This window comes from Fulvia fulva, chromosome 8 (assembly GCF_020509005.1).
Source record: "Fulvia fulva chromosome 8, complete sequence".
NCBI classification, from domain to species: Eukaryota; Fungi; Ascomycota; class Dothideomycetes; order Mycosphaerellales; family Mycosphaerellaceae; genus Fulvia; species Fulvia fulva.
In genome coordinates, this window is record NC_063019.1 from 2,823,878 (window position 1) to 2,847,427 (window position 23,550).

The 23,550-nt window shown below is 53.3% G+C and overlaps 6 protein-coding genes across 6 annotated transcripts; 3 read left to right on the top strand and 3 right to left on the bottom strand.

Moving 5' to 3' along the window:
- Window positions 1-251: 251 nt before the first annotated feature.
- CLAFUR5_11336 (uncharacterized protein) lies at window positions 252-4,982 on the top strand (the record flags this gene model as incomplete). Its single annotated transcript, XM_047910484.1, has 1 exon — window positions 252-4,982. The coding sequence occupies one exon, from the start codon at window positions 252-254 to the stop codon at window positions 4,980-4,982; it is 4,731 nt and encodes a 1,576-aa protein (XP_047764964.1).
- Window positions 4,983-5,546: 564 nt separating this feature from the next.
- Window positions 5,547-6,222, bottom strand: CLAFUR5_11337 (Ecp21-1; the record flags this gene model as incomplete). Its single annotated transcript, XM_047910485.1, has 3 exons — window positions 5,547-5,570; window positions 5,637-6,000; window positions 6,056-6,222. 3 exons carry the CDS (start codon window positions 6,220-6,222, stop codon window positions 5,547-5,549), a joined length of 555 nt encoding a protein of 184 aa, XP_047764965.1.
- Window positions 6,223-7,239: 1,017 nt separating this feature from the next.
- CLAFUR5_11338 (Tuberous sclerosis 1) lies at window positions 7,240-10,394 on the bottom strand (the record flags this gene model as incomplete). Its single annotated transcript, XM_047910486.1, has 2 exons — window positions 7,240-7,340; window positions 7,397-10,394. The coding sequence occupies 2 exons, from the start codon at window positions 10,392-10,394 to the stop codon at window positions 7,240-7,242; spliced, it is 3,099 nt and encodes a 1,032-aa protein (XP_047764958.1).
- A 1,739-nt stretch (window positions 10,395-12,133) lies between these two features.
- Window positions 12,134-17,135, bottom strand: CLAFUR5_11339 (Dicer-like protein 1; the record flags this gene model as incomplete). Its single annotated transcript, XM_047910487.1, has 4 exons — window positions 12,134-14,988; window positions 15,139-16,045; window positions 16,200-16,350; window positions 16,402-17,135. The coding sequence occupies 4 exons, from the start codon at window positions 17,133-17,135 to the stop codon at window positions 12,134-12,136; spliced, it is 4,647 nt and encodes a 1,548-aa protein (XP_047764959.1).
- A 303-nt stretch (window positions 17,136-17,438) lies between these two features.
- On the top strand, window positions 17,439-18,503 carry CLAFUR5_11340 (uncharacterized protein; the record flags this gene model as incomplete). The annotated part of the gene is made up of 1 exon (XM_047910488.1): window positions 17,439-18,503. The coding sequence occupies one exon, from the start codon at window positions 17,439-17,441 to the stop codon at window positions 18,501-18,503; it is 1,065 nt and encodes a 354-aa protein (XP_047765375.1).
- Window positions 18,504-18,897: 394 nt separating this feature from the next.
- Window positions 18,898-20,144, top strand: CLAFUR5_11341 (putative FAD synthase; the record flags this gene model as incomplete). The annotated part of the gene is made up of 3 exons (XM_047910489.1): window positions 18,898-18,920; window positions 19,095-19,394; window positions 19,466-20,144. 3 exons carry the CDS (start codon window positions 18,898-18,900, stop codon window positions 20,142-20,144), a joined length of 1,002 nt encoding a protein of 333 aa, XP_047765374.1.
- Between the last annotated feature and the right edge of the window lie 3,406 nt (window positions 20,145-23,550).

The following is a 23,550-nucleotide window of genomic DNA, read 5'->3' on the forward strand; positions in this document are numbered from 1 at the left end:
AACCTGGTCGCTGCCATTGTTTGTGTGCACAGTTGCGCTGCCCTCACCACTTTCCAGGGCGGCTGTGCGACTGGGCGCCCGCGGGTTGTTTACTGCCGCCACACTCCTGTCAACACCCATTTTGCATGGCGCAACGACCTTGACGACGCGACGAGATAATGAACAGCCCTCGGACCACAGACACAACACAAGAGCACGCGATATAGAAGGCGCGCAGCCGTCGGGCCAGCAATAGCAGTAGCAACATACACATGGCGACAGTAATACCGGGGCCGCCTGCACTGTCAGGCGAGCTGGCCCTCTTTCACACCACCGATCCGCTGTTGGGCAACTCTCCCGTGCTGCTCTTCCACGGCCCAGCAGCCAGCCTTGGCGCAACCAGCTCGCGCATACAGGTGCATGTCCTCACGCCAGCGGGACTAGGTCCATATTCGCGACTGTCCGTCTCGCCGAATTCGCCATTCTACTCTGCAGTCAGCAACCTTCCGCGTGAAGAGCAGGGTGATGAGGTGTGCCGCGGGCTGGCTTTCGGCCTCAAGAAGTACTTCTCGGAGCTGCCCGAAGCAGTAAGGACGACATGGTGCGCGCAGGTCAAGACGCCTTCGCCTGGTGCGTTGTTCGGCGACGACCATATTGCTATTTTGGCGACGCGCATGACCAAGATCGAGAACGTGGATGACGTGATTGGAGACATATCGGACGCCTTCTGCGAGCAGAGGCTGTCCTGGTTGGATGTAGACGTTGTACTCCCTCCTGGTGCCATCAAAGATCAGCCAGATCGATCCGACTCAGCTGGACCTGACGAGCTCGATGAAGACGAATTGCTGAAGCAGAAGTTTGGACGCTATGCTGAGCTGATCGCCAGCTTTGGTGATGTTGCGTTTTTACCCACATCGCGAGTCAAGAGGGCGCCTTCCAAAGCGAATGCGATTGGCAGAAGTGCAACATTCGCAAAGCACCAGAAGGAGAACGCAAGACGCGAGCTGAGTGAATTACTCAATACCGAGGAGAACTATGTGAGCCGGCTGGGTGAACTACAAAGCCTATCTGAAACCCTTGGAGCGGACCTCAAAGCTACACATCAACAACGACTCTCCGAAGTCTTCTCTCCTGCCATCGGTCATATCCTCGAGGTGAACAGGAACTTCTTGGATGCTCTCAAGTCTGTGGTGGAAAGCAATGAGGTTGCAGCAGAAGATGACATTGAGAATTCTCAGGACATCGAGGAAGCTGCTCCTCATCAAACGCCAGAACCAGCCTCAGATCTGCAAGGCATCGCTCAAGTGGCACTCTGCCTGTGTGAGTGGTTCCCGAAGTTCGCGGAGTGCTACAAGGACTATTTGAGTGCTCATGCTCAGGCATCCCAAGTGCTTCGCACGATCTTGCGAAGCGGTGATGCTCTCGCAAATGAGTTCCAAGACATTGGAGAGCAGAAAGTCATTTCGTTGCTCATCGAACCGGTCCAGCGTCTTCCGCGATACAATCTCTACATCGATGGCATCACTAAGCAGCTACCTGCAAGACATCCTGCATTGAAGCCATTACTTCGAGCACGCGACATTGTTACCGAGATATGCGCCGAGAATGAAGGATCAGAGACTGCAGCAGTGGTGGAGAGGCTGAGGTCTCGAACAACTGGCTGGCCCGGAGACATCAGCATTACTGGCAGACTGATTACTGGCGCCGACTACGTCGAGCTCGTGGCGCCGTATGCTGCGGAGGGATGCGATGGCCCGCGTGGCATCTTGCTCCTATTTACTGACGGTATTGTCGTGCTGGAGAAGTCTGGCAACAGCAGAACAAATGCCAGGGCGCTGTTGACAGAACTCGAAAGTGGCTCGTTGCCGACTAGATCAGTGGAAAGCCTTCCCGAGACGGCTGGAGATCTGCACTTCATTCGTCGTCTCCAGCTTGACGCCGTGCAGTGCACCGAAGGTCACGATGGACAAACTTTGCAGCTACTCACCTTCTTCAAACTCGCCATGGGCGCACTCGCTTCTCACGAGCCCATACTGGACTCATGTCAGATTGTGAGGCTCGAAGCATCGTACGAAAGCAGGGTATCGCGCTTCATAGAGGAAGTCACGAAAGCAAGAGTTGAGAGTCGCTTCTCCGAGGCGGAAAGAGAGTCGATGAGATGGGAGCTACGTGCGACAGATCCCGCCTCTGACAGCCTGAGCTTGTTCGGAGCGGTGTTTGACGACTCAACCCAGGCACACGTCGACTCCAGGCTGAGCAACACCACAGTGCGCATTGTGGTGGACACTGAACGACATGACAGCAAGCCACAAGCTGGGCAAGGCGGTCTTCGGACTGTGGTAAACCTGACTCCCGGCCGTGATGGGCTATGGCGACTATCTATCGACTCAATCGATGGGACTACCGGCCGCGAGCACGTTGGCACACTCGATGTAGTGCCTGCAATTCGACGGAAACTTGCCACGCTGCTCAGTAACAGGCTGACGATCGACAAATCCAGTATGACGGCATGTCTTCTCAGCAGGAATCTCGACATCTTACGCTCACTGCAGATGCAAGCCGCGCCGAGAGATGGCGACGACATCAAGTTCCTGCTTGCGCCACGCGAGCAGATACACCGACCAAAGTCTCCCAAGAAGCTTCTTTCGAGTTTCTTGTCCAGCGTCGGACCTGGCGACGAACCTCGCAATCTTCTCAGAAAGGAGTCTAGGGATTTACCGACACTTTCCGCACAGAGCTCCTTCTCCTATGCACCCAGCATGGTGTCGCAGAAGCCACCTAGCCGCGAATCACGACCATCTTCACGAGATCAAGCCGTGTCAACATCATTCTCCTCGACATCTTCGGATTTCCCGACACCGCAGCTGAAGAAGTTGGAAGACACGTTATCAGCATACATCCTTGCCTTGCAGGCTCGTAAGGGCAACATCGTGGGCAAGAACCTCAAGAACCGAATTGTCGCTGACGAAACGCTCGTCAACGAGCTTTACAACAGTCTGATCGAAGACCCGAACATGATGGTACTAGCAGCGCAAGCTCCGCTCGATGTGCTTTTCGCTGGGTTCGAGAAGTTCTTGAACGTGGCTTGGAGAGACACTGTGGGACAGGTAATGCCCAGCTCGGTCATCCAAGAGATTCAGACCAAAGCTGAGAGCCTGTTTCCACGCGACTTCGACGAGTACTTCCGATCAACCTTGTCACAACTAGGTCCGCAGAATCAGCGAGCTTTCAAAGCCATCATGAAGTTACTGGCGGATCTTCTTGATGGCACCGGCAACGACGGCGACCGAGGGACACTGACTGCCTGTTTCGCCGAGCTCCTGGTGACAGAAGGCAATCCGCATGACTACATTGCGCTCATAGACCGTGTTGTGGACGATACCGAAACTTACTTTGGAGAGCCAGTCGAAGGGAAGTATCATAATACGGGGTCAGTGAACTCACACAAGCGAGCGAGGTCCGTCAACTCTTCTTCGCTCACTAGCAATACCTCGTCACTGCGACGCAAGTTCGGCTTCAGTACACTGTCTCGAGAGAACAGCAAGTCTGAGCAGGAGTCAAAAGTCTCTTCGGTCTGGAGGACGCTGAGCAAAACAAATCGTACTGATGCTAGTCCGCACGGTAGCTTGTCAAAAGGCTCACTTGGCCGGTCGCAATCTATCGATGAAGGCAAAAGCCTGGGTAGCAGACCTCTATCTGGAGACAGCACGAAACGTCATGGATTTGGCGAGATGCCATCGATGCCTGCTCTTGGCCGCACTCCATCCAGTAACAACCTTGGACTATCCACAATTGGAGAGCATCCGAGCTTCATACCGACTGGCCCGCCCAGGAAGAAGCGGCGTAGTTCGCTGTCAGACTTGACGAGCCTCGACAACACACCACAAAAGGAGCCTTCGTCACCGGAACGTTCGAGACAACCTTCGCCCCAACGAGCATCCCCCCAGCGACCGCCATTGGTGCACAGCAAGACTGACGTTGACAAGGAGCTGCCGGTCTCGCCACCACCGTCGACACCGTCATCAAGAGTTGGCAGATTCGCGACACCTGTACAGACTTCTCCACGCTCGAGACTGCCATCGTCCTTTAGGAGGGAGATGTCGCCAGGACCATTGCGTGCACTGACAAAGCCAGATGTACCACGTCCAAAGACCAGCGGAGGCAATGTCGAGCATGTCAGACCGAAGACAAGTGGTGGACCGTCGGATGAGGTGACGATCACCGCCCGACCGACCTCGAACATTCCAAGTCTGGCTCCCAGGTCCAATGGTTTCAGCCTTCAGAAACCGGCGCCCTTGACACCAATGCGCAACGGCCTGTCTGAGCGACCTGGTGCTGGAAACATCGTCAAGAAGCCATCATCACCTCCAGCTGAGAAGACAACGCGCAATCGAAGTCATACGGACTCTGCTGCACCAATGACTCCTTCGCATAGGAAGCTACGAATGCAATCGCCCCAGAAGCTCCGTGAGCGACTACACAATGAGCAGAGTTCGATCTTAGCAACGCAGGGCTCTTTACAAGACGAGCTCAGTAAGATAGGCGATGAGCTAACTTCATCGACAATGACTCGAGGCTCTCCGATGCGCCCAGGAAGCAAGAGCAACACTATTGGCGGCCGAGGCTCATTCTCTCAGCCCAGCAATATGGACCTCGCACAACGTGTTCTTAAGATCGAAGGTCAACTACCCAAGCAAGCCGAGGACTTCAATGCACGGATACAGAGCATCCAATCCGATCTGACGACGTCGCTGAGCGTGTCTGAGACCAAGTCGAAGAAGCTAGATGAACTGTACCGCGAGGCCAACGCTGAGAACGAAGCTCTTTACGCCAGGTTCAACGATGAGCTGAGTCGGGTCATGAAGGCCGTGAGGGGTGGCGAGGGCGTGGAAGAGTTGAAGAAGCAGCTGAGAGAGAGTCAAGAGGAGGCAGCAAAGCTCAGGCGAGAGACAAGTCGACTTAGGCGGGAGAATGCTGGGTTGCGGTCACAGTTGAGGGAGTAGACTCGATGTGCGACCGCGCCAGATCAAGATACAGCAAGGCGTTTCGGGTTTGGAGTTTGGAGAATACCACAATGGCTGCTTCACGGCCTCGAGAGCATATCGTATTCCTTTGGGTACTGGAGATACTGTAGCAGTTAGTATAGGCGCACTCAACGTTGTACAGACTATATTTCGCTTCAAGTCAAAGTTAACGTGTTGAATCGATACGATGCAAGACTCCTGGTGCCAAACCACACGTGAAAGCTCTTATTGAGTGTAGGAGAAAAGATGCGCTTGGAACACAATGGATTGCATTGTCGATTTGCTAGCAAAAAGTCAAGCTCAGCAGGTGATCCCTATCGATCTCCCAGCCACGTCTGAGGCCCAGCAGGTGACTTAGCGTTACAGCCACGTCTGAACTGCTCAGCAGGTGATGTTCGATGGTTCTGCAGCCACGTCTGAGCTCGATGTCTTTTCTTGCTGCGCGCCGGCACAAAGCAGAAGTTTAACATAACCAGTGTCCCCGCACGCCTTGCCTCAATGCATTGATCGATCGATGGAGGTAGATGTTACCGTGAGCGGCATCTAGGGCTCAGCGGTGATACCGCACTGTAGACGTCCTAGGTCAGCTTCTCCTCACAAAGCTCCGAAGGTGTCAGATGGCAAGGTACTCACAGTCAAGAACGCAGTATAACTAGCCTCGCTGGGCGGCTGCAGCTGTCCATTGTAAACACAACCATGCAGCTCCCGATCACTGACACACTGGTACTCAAAGCTCGAGCCATCCGATGTAGACGTGAACTTGGCAGTAACATTGGTGTAATCATTTCCCTCATCGGGGCAACCCACAAACTCCACCTTGAAGTTCGCGTAGCAGTCACGGTCGTCTTGGGCACCGAACTTGTCGGTGAGGGGAACGTGGAGGTACTCGACTCCGCGGCCTGTGCAGAAGTTTTTGCCCTTGGAGACGAGGTTGGAGGAGGTGCACCAGTTGATGCCGTAGGCCCAGGCGTTGATTTCGGATTCTTGGGAGGGGACTCTGGATCTTTCTGTCAGAGACATGCTACGAAGATTGAGGGCTTGGTAGTACGTACTTGACGGAGGCAACGAGAAGGCTTGGACCGAGAGTCTCGTCGAAAGCGCAAACTTTGCGGTTGCCGTTGATGAGCTCGCTCTCTGGCTGGGCGGCGCCTTGAGCAACGGCTACGGCATTGGTGCCGGCGATGAGGGCCAGGGTGGCGGCGAAGATAGTTGGAAGCATCTTGCTATCCTGTTGGTAGAGATCTGTAGAATAGTTATGAAGGAACACTCGATTCTGGTGCTCAAGATAAGAGGATGGAACTCCCTCTATATATGTCACACAGCTTCAAGTAATCCTAGTACAAGGCCGCACCTACCGCAAAAGACCCATCAAGGATGTTCTTTCTCGAAGTGTGCTGGCCTGGCTATAATATGTCTCATGACATCGATCAGAAGCAAGTGTCGCCTCTGTTCAACAACGTGCAGCTCTAGAGACTAGCCATTAGCAGTATTAGTACCATGGCTACTGCCGGTACATGGTAAGGTCGGATGCTCCAGGAACACTGTTTTTAGCAATGCATGTTCCCAAGATCTACTAGAGCTGGTTCAAATTTCGGCGCCAGTGTGGGCTGCGCTAGTTCTCATCGAAGGAGGAATGGCAGGGGGGTGCGGTATCGATGCCTGCAGCTCCGAGAGCAGTCTCCTAATCGGCTCTTCGTGCGCGCCACAGTATTATGAGGGTTCTGGCGTGGCAGGGGTACAATTAATGCTGTAGCGCTCATGTAGCAGAGTCATTATTCGGCGAAGCAGAAAGGGCTTTGGATGGAAAAGACAGGACGCTGATGAACGTGGGTGGCACCACGCATGCGGAGGCCCAGGATCTTGGATTGTGCCATGCGCGTGATCCCTGCGGCCACACAAATTGGCGGTCGACTGTCTCGCATGGTGATTACATATCTTCACGCAGCGCGTCTTTCCGAAACGTCTCGATTCAGTACCAGACGGGTGCCTTCCACTTCCGCGCAGTGCTGTTGCTTCGCCTTGCCGTCTAGTGCTATACGTGTGTCGGTCGCCGGTCGTGAGCTTTGGCAGTTCATGTGCGGTGGCTCGTACGGTCTGTATAAAGCAACTATACCACTGCGTGCCGCGCCTCGCGAGCCGGGTCGAAGAAAACTACAGGGATTACTTCTATGGTCAGCCGATCGCAGCGACGAAAGCGTTGAAGCCACCTTCCGTGGCATGGACTTCGATTGACTTCCTACAAGCCCGCGATACCCTTCAACGCCTTGAATCCCTTCATTTCCTTTTCTTTCGCGGCCTCCTTCTCCTTGGGCTTGAGTTTAATATTCTGCGCACCTCCTGCGAAGACCGTCAGCGCGCGACTCAACGAGCAGGAAACAAGCTGTACGACTGACCTCTGCCATAGACACGGACCTTGCTGTCCGCATTGATCTTGTCCTTCCTGTCCTTTCCGCTATCACCGCTGATGACACTGCGCTCATCCGCTCCCAAGGGCGCAGTAGGCATGTATGCGGACGGAGCTTTGCTAGAATTCCTCTTTGTGCTCGTCGTTGACAAACGAGGCTTCCACGTCAGTCCTGCAGCACTGTTGATCGTAGCTTCACTCCGAGGTGCCGAGACGGGAGATATGGGCAGCGCGCGCATGTCCTGAGGGTATCGCTTTGGGCCAGGATCGCTGGCACTGACGTTTGTGTATGCGGCCTCCGACGCAGCATCGTATTTGCTGGCAAGCTCGTAGATGCCGTCTATAACACCACGTCGAAAGCCGAGACCGCCACTCATCGCATCTGGTGTTCTGTCATGGTCGCTGTAGCCGCCGACACTGCCACTGCGTCTTAGATTGTAGCTCGTTGGCGAGAGCTGACTTTTGATTGACTGATACTCAAGTTCTAGGTCGGTGTGTCGCTCCAGTAACCGCGAGTGCGTCTTCTTGAGCTGCGCAAGTTTTGCTTGTGCATCGGCAAGAGCCTGTTGCATCGCATAGTTGTCATTCGACAGTGATGTTGGAGGTCGGTCATATGTGGCAGAAACGCCAACTTGAGCCTCAAGCTCGGCCAATCTGTCAGCGTACACCCGCTTCGTCCTTTCTCGTTCATGTTCGTGACGCTGCAGCCGCATTTGCATGGTCTCTTTCTCGCTCTGCAGAATCTCCATCTCGCGCTTGGCCTGATCAAAATCAAATTCGCGGTACTCGAACTCGCGCACTTTTCTTTGTGCTTCCGTCAGCTGTTTTTGCAGTTTCTGAAGCTGTTCCACATCGCGATTCATCATCTCAAGCTGGTGTGACTTGCCAAGCTCCCGCGCCTCCGCAGCAGAAAGCAGGTCGCGGTAGTGTTTCATCTCCGAGCGTAGTCGTTTGAGCTCGTCAGCGTCGGCTGCCCACGTCTCCTGCTCCTTCTTCATCTTGTGGAAGCGTTCCGTGAGGTTCGTCTCCAGGTTGCTTGTTTGCTTGCGCGTGAGATTGGAATCTTTGATCGTGGCCTCACGAGCGTTGCGGACCTGCTCCAGTTGTTGCTTTAAGGCGCGATTTGCGTTGATCAGATTCAAAGTTTCCGCTTCAACCGTCGCATCCTTGACGTTCTTGCGCATCAGCTGGCCAATATGAGATGAGTACTGCGCCCTGTGCCATCGTTCAAAGTTGAGATCGTTTTGAAGACCGATGATCTTTTGTTGCAGAAATTCGAGGTTGTTCTTGGGTTCCGGTCTATTACCCAAGCCTATGTTGGTTGGAAATCCTTGAAGCGGCAAAGGGAATTCATCGAGTGATGGTGACACGCCAGATCGGCGCGTAGGTGTCTTCGGCCGCAACATATCCTCTGATCTATCGTCCACAGGCCCAAGCACGGGACTTTCCTCCATGCTGATCGCGGACACAGCAGTAGATTGTGTATTACGCCAACTACCTCCTGAGCGCGAGCTGGTGTGACTGATCGATGGCGATGTCGTACCATGAGCGCTCGGCGGTATACGTTGAAGTGGCGGCAGATCCGGCAGTCTCCCCGTAGGCGGTGGACCAGGACTCGTCAGTGTCGGCTTCGTGTTCAGCGCCAGGGCATGGCACTGTGCCACAACATCCGCGGGATCCATCTTCGGCCACTTGGTATCGATGAGCTCCTCCTCCACAGTCATATTGAAGAAGTTTGGATGGAGTAGATGTACTTGGCGGTATTGATCGGTCCTGCTGCGAATCACTGCTTGGTCAAGATCGAATTCGTCCGCTCCAGGGAACTCGAGGTTCTTGAGAAACCTTCGCGGCTTTCGGACGTAGCTCATGAAGTTGAGCGGGTACAAGCCGTATAGGTAGGTGAAGTATGTCATGACTTCAGGCGCAGTGGCTTCTACCACATCATCCTTCGGCCGGGCGTGTTCCCAAGCAGTGTCGATACCGACGTCTCCATGATCTTGGCTGTCGGAAGGTATGCGGTCATCGGTGACCAGGCTCTTCTGCGCTTCGGTACTCAGCGGACTGAATTTCTCCCAGCACAAGAGTCTGCTGTAGACCAGGAATAGGCGAGGAAGCTTGTCTCCAAGAGATCCGGGCATGTGTGGCATGAGCATGATGAGTGACTTTAGCGCCACTGAAAGTATCGTCGTGGAAGTGTCGTTCATGAGGCATTTGAGAAGGTCGTCGATCAGCGGAGTGTGCATCACATTGTACAGATGAGGCACCTGATTCTGCAGAAAGGCACTGAGTAGGGTCAACCCCTGCAGTCGTGTTTCCGCCCTCACGATCAAGTCGTCCAGACTGTTGAAGAAGTGCTTGGGCATCTTTCGTGCGAATGCCACAAGTGCATTCTCAGCCTGTTTCGCAATCTGTGCATTATCCGATGCCACACACAGCTCATCCTCCTCCAGGCCTTTGGTGCGTGAAATGTACAGTTCGAGTAGATCGTTGCGTATCCGTGTCGATGTTCTCGCTCGTTGCTTGGCATTATTGTCGTCTTCGTCGTAAATCATGAGGCTCGTAATGAAGTCTTGCGCATCATCCTGTGCGGACTTCTTGTATCCCACCGCGCTGACGACGGGCTTCGCAGCCAGGCGATACCATGCCAGAAGATGATCCTCATGCACAATTGCTGGCCGCAGCTCCTTCAGCACCCCAATAAATGCCCCAAGCTTCTGGGTGCTCTGTCCGATATATTTGTCGCAGAATTGTTTAAGCTCTTGATTGGCTCGGGAAGGCTCTTCATCGTCTACGTTCCCATCGTGTGCTTCCACGAAGGCCTGCAGCATTCGTCGGCTCTCGGACGGCAGCGATAGTGGTATCTTTGAGCCACTGAAGTGGGTCTGAAGTGCTTTAGTAGCATCTCTGATCGATCTGCGGTCGTCGTCGTGGTTAGCTAGCGGACTCTTGCCGCGGGCAGCATAAGCCCGTGAGGTGTGAAGCGACATGGAGTGGAAGAGGTAGAAGGAGCGCAGCGGAGTGCATGCCGAGGGCCAGCCATGCTCACCTTGTACTTCCAGTCCCAGCACTCATATTGGAGCGCGCAGGTGTTCTGCAGGCCTCGGGCAAGTTTGCAGGGTGCTGATCCGAGTCTGCAGCCGGGATGCTGTCAGGACTCAGGTAGAACTACTAGCGCTGATGCTCGTCTGTCTGTGTGTTGCTTCTGGTATCACGTCCCGCACACCGTCGTGTTAGCACGCGTGCAACGGCGGGTCCACGAGTCCAGATCACAAGCCACGGGCAGCAGCGGTCATCCTACAGACTGATGGAGAGCAGGCCGCAAGCATCGGGACCTGCATGATGATTCTGCCGGCAAGCGTTGTGTGTGTCCAGCACCTATACGGCTATACCGCAGCAAAAGCTTTGCAGCTGTGAGACGTCTCTCTTGGTGCGGCACGGCAATGCCCCACCGCCGCTCATCTCAGGCAGCATCATCAATGCGAGACGTGACATTGGCGATGGCGTACGGAGGGTCGGGTTGTTGGTGCGGAAGACAACAGCCCTGGAGGTGCATCCTCCTGCACACGCGATTGTTCCCCAGCGGCTAGACCTAGTTCTGGAGAAAAGCCACCTTTCGCAGCACGCGACAGGGTTCATGCTTCACAAACACGCCATCAGCAGGAGCATGTCTCCGTCCGAGGCGTGCAAGGCGTCGTTGGGAGACTACGCTGCACGAGCCGGTCGCCACAGCCCTCGCCTCGTCTTTACAATCCCTTCAAAGACCATCTTCTTCCTATCATGCATGAGCAACAGTCTGAAACGGAAGCGAGAGTGCCAATGCCTTGGGACAACACCTCGTATACGGTATACCATGCTTCCAGGCTCATGCACTCGGAGACGATCAATTCGGCATCGAGACCGCCACTAGAGAATGGCGAGCTACAGCGTGCATGAGATAAGACTTTGTCACCTCAACATGTCCCTCGTGCACCTCGCCAACAGTCTTCTCAACAGCTGCATCGGAAAGCAATCAGTGACTTCGAACACTGACAGCACTACAGTACCGATTGCCCTGTGAGTCTACAGCAATGAGGCTTGCGCCATGCATCCCAACCCAAGCTATCACTTGCACTACCAAACATGACATCTCCAGCACACGTCTTCATGCAGCGGCACAGCAGCGCCAGCGCCAGACCGGACCGAGCGTACGAGATGCAGAAGCTCCATCGAGAACCAAACATGTTCAAGCCACATCGTCGTACGGGCCTTGCTTCAGACTTCAAGGAAGAGCATCAGGATTTAGCATGGCACTTTGCGGCATTGACATCTCACCCTTCTCGCTCAGAACCCACCCAAGCCCCCCCCCCCCCCCCCAAGAAGCAGCCGACCGAGCATCTGCGACACCTTTTATGGAAGCTTTGTGTCCAGCCAGGATCATTCATCACCTAATGCAGAACCTCGAAACCATAGTCTACAAGGTCCGTCGTCAAAACGTTGAAGCCGTCACACAGGACGTGGGAAACACCCCACGCCTCGTACTACGTCGGCGTCTACAAGCAATGAGGCTTGCAGATGATGATTCGCGTAGATCGCTCCCTCTGCAGTGGAACCAGACGACTTCACTTCCCCGATGCTGGAATTCATGCCTCATGCTTCATTGGTCTCGTCACATTCTGTCTATCGTACACTGCAAGATCCCGCATTCGGTGATCTTGAGCTGCTTCGTCCAAGCCTCACGCACCTCACCTCAAACCTCGCACAAGCCAGGAGCACAATCCACCATATCGCCCTGCTCCGGCTGTCCCTCCAGCAATGTGACCGGACCGTGCTCATCATCTACCTTACAGTTGCACCGGAACTTCGCCCGATACTCGAATGCGACCAAACCCTCGAGCACTTCGAGCGCTTTGTTCGCAACTCTCAACCTCGCGTACCTGCCACTCTTGCCGCTGCTATGGGCCACGATCTGGTCGTGAATCATGACTACAGCAACCACATCCTTCCTCTCCATCCCATCCGCACTAGGCAACTCCTTCGCCATGAGACGATAGTCCATGCATCCGAAAGTGGTTTGCAGCATGTTATGCAGATGCGTGCAGGGGTGGTTGTTCGCGAATGTGTCGTATATCTTCATGTCTTCGAAGTACCAACGGACGTGCTCGTCGAAGAAACGCTGAACTTCGGCGTAATTGAAGTCCGAGTCGATGAAGACAGCGCCGATGTATGCTTCGACGATGTCAGGAAGGCACTTGGGCGGGTCGCTAACCGTGGTCCAGTAGTCTCTGCTCTCGCCGGCGACACGTCTGGCTTCTAAGAGCTCGATGGCGTACTCGCGGCATTGGTGCTCAAGCTTCGCGTGATGATGACGAAGATGCTTGTGGAAGCCAATGTTGACGCAAAGTGCTCCCAGGAACTTGTTCGACACCATGGCCATCTTGTGCTCGGTGAGCCAGTGTGGGTCCTTGTCCGGGTACTTGTGAAAGAGGTAGGTGATGCTGGCCATGTCGAGGAGCGCATCGCCCAGGAATTCCAGGCGTTGGTAGTTCGGCACTTTCTCGTGCATAAAAGGCATCGAGGGATGCATGAACGCTGAATAGAGCAATCGTGGGTACCGGAATCGATAGTTGTGCTCGAGCTCCACCTTGTTTACCAGATCTTTCTGTACCGCAGTGGCTTCTTGAATCTGGTAGGCCGGCTTCACATAGGCTGCTTTGTAGTCATCCCATGTCAGCATCTTGTGATCTTGGTTGTTAACGAGCGTCGTCACGGCTCGTATGGCGCTTTCCCAGTGCTCGGGCTTCCAAGCGCCTGGACGGTCATGAGTGATGAAAGCGGCTCCAATAAGCGCCTCGCAAACATCTGCAATGGTCTTCTCGCCAAGTGCATGATCTCGGGGCTCGTGCCACATCACCTTCTCCTCGCCTTTGACAACACCAGTGCCTGCCAGCAGCTTCATACCCTCCGGATACCATAATCGCCGATTGAAGGCCAAGCTGCGAATATACTCATAGAGCTTGAGCTCCCTAGCAGTGTGAAAAAGGTTCTTGTTGCAGAGCATCAGCATTCGGCGAACGTGGAACTCGAACTCGTTCTCGTTCGGATTCAGGATGAATGTCGACAGAGTCGTGGCCGTCTTGAGAAAAGTATCTCCGATGAACTCCAGGCGCTCGTAGTTCTCGCCCATTCCACGCTGGAAGTTCACCTGCTCTGCTGCTTCATGTTCACCTGAGTTGTCCGAATCTTTTGTGAAAGCAGCAAGCGCGAGCTCTGGCCCACATTCGACTCCAACAATGTCGCAGCCCTCTTGACTGATTAAGTGAGACTCGAACCGATATATGATTGCTGGCCAGATGAACAATGGTGCTGCAATCTCCGGTCGTAAGGTCGAGATACGCAGTGGCTGTACGCACAGAAATGCTTTGGTTATCTGCTTGACTTCTTTCTGCTCCGGGGGCGCGAGCATATTCTTACGTGCTGTCAAGATCTTCTCTGCTTCGACAACTGGCTGCTGTCGAGACCAAGTAGCATCTCGCTCTTGTCGAGCTTTCTTCCACAGGCTGATACTGTAATCCAGGATTGTGCCAGTAAGCTTGGACTTTGCGACACCTTCAGGAATTGCATCTGTCGCCTTCTTCGAAGGGTCAACGCCTTTGGAGTAAAATTTGCGACTACCATCCCAGACATCGACCAGGAAAAGATTCGTCAGATCCTGTTTAGGCGTTTCGGGAGTCCACTTGCGCTCTCCAACGACGAACACATCATCGAGAAGAGCCCAGTCGATGACTGTGTTGGGATCGCTGTTCGCAATGTGCTCATTGTCGTTGTCCTGACCAGAAAGCTGCACTGTTGCAGGTGCTAGCCAGTACGACATCTGGGCACTGTCCTCTTCGTACAATTTGCTGAAGACATCCTCGAAGACCCGCAGTGTGAACTTTGTGAACTGGGCAAGCTCGTCACCTCTCAGTACAATCGGCTTCGTCAAGCTTCTTGAGACAACGGACTTCTTACGACCGTCGTTCAGGTGAACCGAAAATGCCGGAAAGTTGGGCATGCGTGTCCTGGTCAGATAGGCGATAGATTGATGTGGTCGATCAAGACCTTTTGGAAAGTCGACGACCGTGACATAGAGCTGACCAGGAACATTCCCTCTCTGCTCCGCCCATATGCTCGGCTTCACACGCATCGCATACCCGCGCTGCTTCTTCATGTCCACCGCCAAAAGGGCGTCGCGCATGGCTGGCAGCTTCTTGGTGTACGTTGGCATGAAGTAAGCGTCGAAGTAGGCTAGTTTGCGAAGTTCAATGCAAGCGTTGAACGCCGCAGAGCGCTTTGCAAGTCCCTTTCTGGAACGGATGAGGCCGACGACTGACCGCACAGGAGCGTTGTTTGGCAGCATAACCTCCGCTTGGAACTTTTGGCCACGAGCCTGAACCTCATACGTTGGGTGCTGCGGCTCATCGCTATCGGTGGGGATGGCTGAGACAAAGTTCGCGATGTAATTCAGCGCGTTGCCATAGGTCAGTTTCGCTCCAGACGTGGGCTCTATGCGGACCTGAATGTCTTTCTCCCTCTCCAGGAGCACTTCGAGATGATCTTGGTTGCCTACAAACAGAAGGACGTTAGCTATGCTCGAGGACCACGTGGCAGTGTCTTAGACTATGGTGGACCGCGTGAGATATCCGCTGCACGACGCGCTCCATGTTCACCATAGTCTTGACGCTGCTTCGTGCCTGACACCCTTCAGAAACGTACCTTGTAGTTTCCGATCTTCAGGCAGTTGGTCGCAGAATCTGCGCATGCTGGTCTCCTGCCAGCGGACCTCGCCAAGAGTTTGTTGATGCGCACAATTGCCCTTCTCGACCATGTGGATGAACTTGGAGTTCTGGTTCCTAGCACGACCACGCGACTGGATGTACTGGATCATGGTGTTGTACATGTCGAATCGAACGACGAGGTTGCAGTCTGGCACATCGAGTCCTTCCTCAGCGACAGAGGTGGCAAACAAGCAATTCAGCTCGCCTTTCCGGAACTTGATCAGAGTGAGGACTTGCTGTTTGAAGGAGACAGAATCCTCGTCGATGCCACCACCGTTCGAGCCAACCAGAAAATGGCCTTTCAAGTGGTCGGTCCCTACCTTTCCTCTCAGTCGAGTGAAAAGAATGTGTAGTAGGCGTGCTGTGTACCGCCTGTCAACGAAGACGATCGCGCGATGATTGGACTCGCGCTCGAATTGCATTCGAAGGTAACGGTCGAGCTGATGCACCTTCGAGCTCAGATCCGACTGCCATGAGAACTCGTCGAGAACATGGGACTGCTGCTGAATGTAGTCGGTCGCATGCTGGACTTCTTCAACGGCTTGATCGAGCTCGGCCAATTTTTGAGTGCCTTTACGCGCATGCCACTTCTTTTCGACCTCGACTGAGTACCTCCTAGATTTCTCAGGCGACAAAGCGTGAAGAAGAAAGGCGTCCGCACACCAGCGGCCAAGATGACGCGCCACTTCTGCGGCACGCTGGAAAGTAGGCGCAAACACTTCGATGTGCGCGAATCGTGACTTTAGGTCTTGCAGGAGAGGTGTCTCAAAGCATCGTTGTGGCAAGGCATCGTACCGCAGGATCTCCTCGGTGATGCTTTTGGTGGCTTCTGCAAGGCTCATATCCTACGAAGTGTGTCAGTCGTACCCAAGAAGCAGGTGGCAGCGCCTTGAACCATGCTGCAAATAGTGGAGGGAAGCGCCTCGTGCAGTGGATGCCTCGCACGCTCCACTGCAGTCTAGGCCACGGCTCGATGAGTGGCACCCTTCACGAACGTACCTGAGTCGTAGCAATCTTGCAATCCAGGAGGCTCTCAAGCTCCGACGCCGCCTGAATAACGTCGACCTTGGCATCGATTGGACTTGCAGTCATGCCAAAAACACGTGGTCGCAACTCGCGTCGCTCGGGTATATAGAAGTCTTTGATGATTCTGTACCTGTCAGTAATGGGCCAAGATATGAGGGAACGGCCATGAGCAAACCTGGCGTAAGAGTGGTTCTTTTTGGTGTGGTGCGCTTCATCGAAGATCAAAAGGTTGATCTGCTTCATCGACAAGAAGCTTCGAGACAAGCACTGAAAGAGGATCTCGGCAGTGCACACCACAACTTTGTTCTCGTGAAAGATTTGAGTCCAGTCTCCTGCGCTGTATCTATCGACATTGTCGGCACCGCAAAGGCGTATGACTTTGTGATCCAGGTTGCACTCCAGAACGGAGAATTGCTGATAGACCAATGTCACCGATGCGACCAGGAAGAAGGAGATTTTGGGTGGATGACCAGCTGCTCTCCTCTCGATCTCATTATCAATGACCCAGCGAAGCAGTAGCACGGCAATCAGTGTCTTGCCAGATCCAGTATCGAGCACGGCGATGGTGTTCTCTTTCTTGGCACGTTCAAAAAGCTCGATCTGATACTCTCGTGGATTCTTGACGATCTGCGTGCCTTGTTGTTGCTGGGCCAATAGCGAGTGAATGGACTGCTGGTCATCGACCTCCTCCTTAAGGCGGCCGTCCTTGGTACGTGGCTTGCGTGCTTCTTCACCAGCTGGACTGACAAGCCATGACTCGAAGATGGCCTTTTGAGCGCGTCTCTTGAGTTGCCAGGTGTTGGCTGGACCGGTCACTGGTGCATCGTCTTCGGCATCAGATGCTACAGAGCTGGCGTCGCGCTCATCGTCTTCCGCGTCTGGTACGCGTAGCAGTTCTGGCGCGCCCATGCTGGCGCGGTGGTGTTAGTGCTGTGTCAAGTGAGTGGAGATGGAGCAAGCAAGCAGTGGTGGTGTGCTTGAGGAGCAAGAGGTGGGCAGGCTAGGTGCATGCTAGCTTGCATGTATGTTTGGTGTGTTGGAAAGACGGCGTTTGTGTTTGGCGCTTTTGTACCTGGCGGTGTTTTGGCGCGGCAGGTACGCCGGGTAGATCCCTGCATGCACGCCACGTGGGCATGTGATCTGCGAGAGGTGAGGGACATCTTCATCTTCCCTGGTATCACCACCTGCTGTGTTAACGCACGAGACAGCATCATGGCAGAAGAACCACGGAGTCTACGATCAGCATATGCCGAGGCAGAGTCGAAACGAAGTACGATCGAGAACAGCTTCAGCAGCCACTCAGAAACATTCCAGGAGAGTCTGCTTGCCGCAATACAGCTATTTGAACAGTGCGTCAAGATTGCAGATCAGATCTCGCTGTTTAGTCCAAACGAAGGCCTGGAGGACATCACCTCGACCGATCTACAATATCTGCTGCTCAACTACCGAGTCGCCGAGCTGGTTCTTCGAATCAATGGTTACGAGCAGCGCAAGGCCAATCTTCAGCGAGCTCAGAAAAGCTATGAAAAGTACCTGAAGCAGCTGGACAATTACGACCTCCTCTCGAAGGACGATGCGAAGCTCCTCGAACAGTACGACGAGTCGCCCACCACCTTCTCCACGGCATCCACCACCGATCCAGCATCGCGAAGAGATGTCAAGATCAAGCGCTTTAAGGAAGAGAAGGCGATGAAGCAGAAATTGGAATACCTTCGGCAGAACCCGAAGACAGTAGACAACGATGACGGTGTATACCGCGACTTGCAGCTTACTAACATAGCGTACTGCACGCATCAGACTTTCGCGTCCCTGGAGTCAATAGCTCAGGAGCTGCACATATTGTCCCTCGCACCACCTGCGCCGCCTCCCGACCACAGGCGGCAGCCCGACGACGTTCGCGATCGGACGCGACAACGCGATGGGTACAGTGAACGACTGGACACGCCTCATTTGTCAGCTGGTCTCAAGAGTCCACTGCTGGACAAGAACGGGAAGCCGCTGCGACCTTTTACTTTGACAAGCAAGAGGACGGAGTTCAAAGATGGTGTCTTCAGACCGGACCATAGCTTGCCTACGATGAGTATTGACGAGTATCTGGAGGAGGAGAGAAAACGAGGAGGCATGATCGATGGCGGCGGACCACAAAGTCAAGTACAGAAAGTCGTAGACGAGGACGACTACGATTTGGCAGATCAAGAGACCATGAAGGCGAGGGAGTGGGATGAATATGTCGAGGCGAACCCGAAAGGAAGTGGGAACACTATCAACAGAGGATGATCAAGGACATTTTGAGAGGATAGCAGTATTGCCATGGCCAAGAGGTCGGACATTCAACGAGGGAGTTTAACCAACGATCCGTACATCTGAGGTCCGGTTCAAAGACATGGTCATTCGCCTGCAACCGGAGAGCTGGAGTCTGGCTACCAATGCAAGGCCCGAAAGAATGCCAGCGCCTCTCAGGGTTGGCTAAGCAGACCTTCCGGTGTGACTATACCAGACCTTACCCGATATCCTGGCAAGCCTGGTTGTCAAACCCCGGCTTACCGTCTACGGCATCGATGTCCGATCGGCGATCAGCTTGGACGTACGGAGCGAGCGACACTGTGCATTCTGTCAAGTGCGCACAATGGAGGGAAGCCGTATATGTAGCCCCATACTATGACTTGCTATAATGTACGAGATCGAAACCGTAACGTGAGTTCAGATTGTCTTCGATACCATTCCATATCAGCCCTGTCAAAACCCACCCCGCCTCGCCGACTCGCCCCCACTTCACTGCTCGAGCCGCATCAGGGTCCCGATTGTTATGTCTTCGGATATCGTCTCCTCTCATCCATCCATGCTGACTTCAGTTCGTTTGTTGTACAGACAATGCGCTCGTAATACTCGGCTTTCCTTACCCTCAGCCCGCACTTCGACGTTCACTACATGTATACGAAACCCGATCTCGGCAATGCGCAGCGATGAAGGGACCTCGGCGAAAGCGACAGCACCACCGCTGAAGGACGAGATCAAACCGGCGCAGTCGTTGGCGGAGCAATGTGAAAGGATACATAAGAGAGTGTATGAGCTGTTGGGGAGAGAGCCGGAGACGGATAGGATACGGGAGGTACAGAGGCAGACGAGGATCAGTTTGGGGGTTATTGGGGAGGCGTTGGAGAGGTATAGGTAAGTCGACCCGGAGACGCATTGTATGGAATACGGAAGGAATGGTGCATACTAATGTCTGTACACTATAGCCTCGATGCCCTCTCCTTCTCCTACAATGGCGGGAAAGACTGCCTGGTGCTCCTAATCCTCTACCTCGCTGCTCTGCACACCCACGCTACCGGCCAACCGCACGAACCATTGGACAATGGTCTTTCGAACGGCTCGCAACAACAAACCAATGGCTCACGACCATCACCAAAATCCCGAGCATTCGCCCTCCAACCCTCCCTCCGCTCCGTCTACATCGTCACACCCAACACCTTCCCCTCCGTAACCTCCTTCGTCGACCACTCGGTCCAGAAATACCACCTCTCCCTCGCTCGCTACTCCCTCCCCATGCGTGCCGCCTTCACCGCCTACCTCGCCGACGCGCCCTCAGTCAAAGCCATCTTCGTCGGCACCCGCCGGAACGACCCTCACGGCGCCGCTCTCACATATTTCGACCGAACAGATCATGGATGGCCCGATTTCATGCGAATCCATCCTGTGATCGATTGGCATTATAGGGAGATTTGGACCTTTATAAGGGAGTTAGATGTGGAATATTGTGAGCTTTATGATAGGGGGTACACGAGTTTGGGCGGGATCGATGACACGCATCCGAATCCGAAGTTGAGGAGGGAGGGCAGCGAGGGGGAGACGTATAGGCCGGCGTACGAGTTGCAGGAGGATGGAGAGGAGAGGGCGGGGAGAGATTTTGGGAGGTGATGATGACGATCTGTTGAATGAGGATTGTGGGGCTAAGAGACGAGATATGTGTGTATATGAAGCGATTGACATTCTCCGGCCCCTCTTTGTTCTTGAGTGAGCTATTGGACAGCATACCCTGTGAGTATGGCTCAGCGCTACCGGAGGGGCTTGAGGTCCGACTGGACTGTTCGTCCCCGACGCTTGAGGAAGGCTGCTTCATACAATTTTGATCATTCACAATCTGTGTTGACATGGAACCTGCTCCAGGACCCATTCGCCCCAATGCTAGGAAATAGCCAGTGGTAGCTCCCAGTTACCGACTATCAGCTGAAGCTGCTCGACAGAACCCTGGCGTGCAAATCGCTTTGTGGGGTTTGCTCAGAAGCTCGGCCTCGAAGGTCATATGCAGCAACAGATGGGCTTGCACCAGGCGTGGTTGCGAGGACTGAGCTGAGCCATAGCGGTGGGGCAGGGACAAGTCATTACGGTGGGCTGGATGTTGGGTTAGTGAGTGTTCTACCAGCAGAGCACGAAGCGGCTGTCTGGGACTTACGTGAGTGGGACAGTCAGTGGCGGCGACGAGGTCGATGGATTTTGCGACTTTGTCTTGGGCCCTGTCAGCGAGGATCTACGCAAGTGTAGGCATGGTCGGTGGTGCGAAGATGTTTGATGGTGCTAGGATGTTCTAGGCTTGTTGGGTGAGTCGATCCTTGGTTTCAAGCGCGGAAGGGTCGAGACTTCCGTTGTCGGTGGTTCGGAAGAGGTTCGACTGATGTTAGGAGAAGAAAGAGCACGAGGTGCATGAAATCTTATAGGTCTCGCCGAGACAGATCATTCACCTGCCATCATCACGTGGAGCCGCACAGACGCAACTCGAAGCCGATACACTCCACTTCCAACTTGATCAACCGAAGCATGAATGCAATTTGCAACTGTGATACGCCTCTTATTCAAGCTTTCGTTTCTGCTAGTAGTCTCGAGCTCCAAGCATCTCTCCCAGACTGCACCTCGAGGTCACTCTGGGGACGAAATCCCCAGCTCGCGATGCCCTGCTAGCCATCCATCATCCTTTAAGCATATGTTTGCCCCTCTTCTGCCCCCTCGCCCGATTCTCAAAGGCTCCATAGTCACCGTGATACTCAGACAAAGCACCAAAGATCTCCTTCAAGCAGTGAGTGTATTGGTATGGTTACCGGTACTCATCTTGTCCATACCATACCAATAACCTATAGCTGAATAAGCCTACCAATACATACTAGTTGGTGACCACTTTCCTAATTAGGAAGGTCTGTATCTTCACAAGGTGTTGCTGCCGCTGCTGCTGCTTGCTATCACTACAACCTCCGGTCCAGGCTTTATAGCTCGTGTGAAGAAGTTGTCCTTATAGTCATTCTCGATAGCCACCTCATCGTCCACATCGTCACTACCTGGTGCTCCGTACTAGCTGCGTAGACAGCTACAGGCTTCAATGATGGTGTCTATAAGGTTTGAGCGTCTGTATATAATCATATCACGGCCTGAGCTGAAGGAGCGCTCTGGAGAGTCCGACATAAGCGGAATAGCGAGTGTATCGAACGCAAACCTCGCTAGCTCCGGCTCTATCTCACGGTGTCGGTACCAGTATCTAAGGACATCGTATAGAGCTATATTGTCGGCCTTAATCTGCTCAGCAGACTTGTTAGCTTATAGGTTAATCTCATAAGTGCTAGCCAGGTACTTCTTAAGCGAGTCACGCTTGACAGTAGGTATAAGAAGCTCGTTAACCCTCCGCCGCTTGTACTTGTTGTTAAGTACGCTTCGAAGGTCGTTATTGTCCTTAACAATAACCGGTTGTGAAGGCTAAGATTGAGATGCCGCTAGTGCCTTGCCCTTCTTATTCTTACGCTTCTTAGACGCCGGCTCTTCAGCAGGTGTTATAGCTATCTAATCGGCTAGCTTATAGAAGTCTGTCTAGAGCTCTTGCACTTGCGCGAGGGTAGTATTGATCCAATTCTACTACTCTTTAGTGCCGGCCGACTACATGTCTTTAAACCACTCCTGCTTCTAGATAGGATTGAGCATTATAGCGGCGTAAAAGACAGGCATCTGATCTGCGAGTCCGAAGTACTTCTCGGCCTTAGACTAGCTTATAGCGCAACACGCGGAGAGATATTCGTAGGAGTCGTCATTCCTTACTTCCTCTTCAAATTGCTCTTTGTACCTATCGAGTGTATCAAGCACGAAGCATAGAGTCGGATACTAGTCGTATAGGTGCTTCTTCTCGCCCTACGTATCTATCGTACCTATCTCGAAGACCTAGAGGGTGTTATAGAGGGAATCTAGCTACGCCCAATCGTTCGGGGAGAGCATGTTCTTTCGGATAGTCGTATCGTCGCGGTGTCGTATACAAAACGTGTCGACACGTTCCTTGATAGTAAGCGCTCGTCCGATTATGTAATAGAAGCTGTTCTATCGTATAGAGTTGTCTTGAATGAGCTATAAGATACTAGGTTAGCTAGGAGGTGTTTTTAGGGAGATGTTCGAAGTTGCGAAGTACCGCCGGTAGAGCGTCGGAGGCGTTTAGAAGCGGCCGAAAGCCAATAGATAAGCTTGGATAAGCCTTAGCGTCATCACGTACAAGATCCTACTTACCTTTAGCTTATCGAATTCCTCTAATCCTTTACCACCTACTACCTCCGAGAACTTATCCAACCTCTATATTAAGGCCCTAATCCACCTTATTATATTGTACAGCTTGCTAACCGCTCCTCGCTTCAACTAGAACTCGTATACTGCGTCAATAGCGCCGCGTTCGATATCCAATTCGAGCTCCTAGAGCGCCCTTCCCGAGCCTTCTCCTAGGAGTAGCGATTTAGCGTAGAGATTAGCGAGATGACCGAAATAACGAAGGCGGCGGCCCTTACGATGATAGGCCTTCATCTCTAGATACATCCGTTATAGTAGGACCTCAATCGCCGTGTCGTTGTTAGTAGCATTATCCGCGACAATAAATCCGATCTTACCTAAGAGCCGGTACTCCTAGAACACCTCCTATAGGGCTGATGCGATATTCTCGCCTATATGGTCACTACGCAGTCTTCTAAAGGCCAAGAGCTTAGTACAACGCTTGCCGCTACGGTAGATATAATAGCTATAAACACTCACGATAGAGTAATAGTTAGGCGAGGTCTAGACGTCGAAAGAGATGTGAATATCGCTAAGGGCATTTAGCAGCTCTACTACTAGCTGAGCCTTCTAATTCTCGTATTTATAGATAACCTACTTTCGAATCGTAGTACTAGCCTTCGGTAGGTATATACCGATCTTGGATAATAAGCAAGATACTAGCTCTCGAAAGTAGGTGTTCTCTACTATACGGAAGGCTATATGACAATACACAATCTACCGGATAAGCAGGCGCTTAAATTCATCGAACTTTCGAACT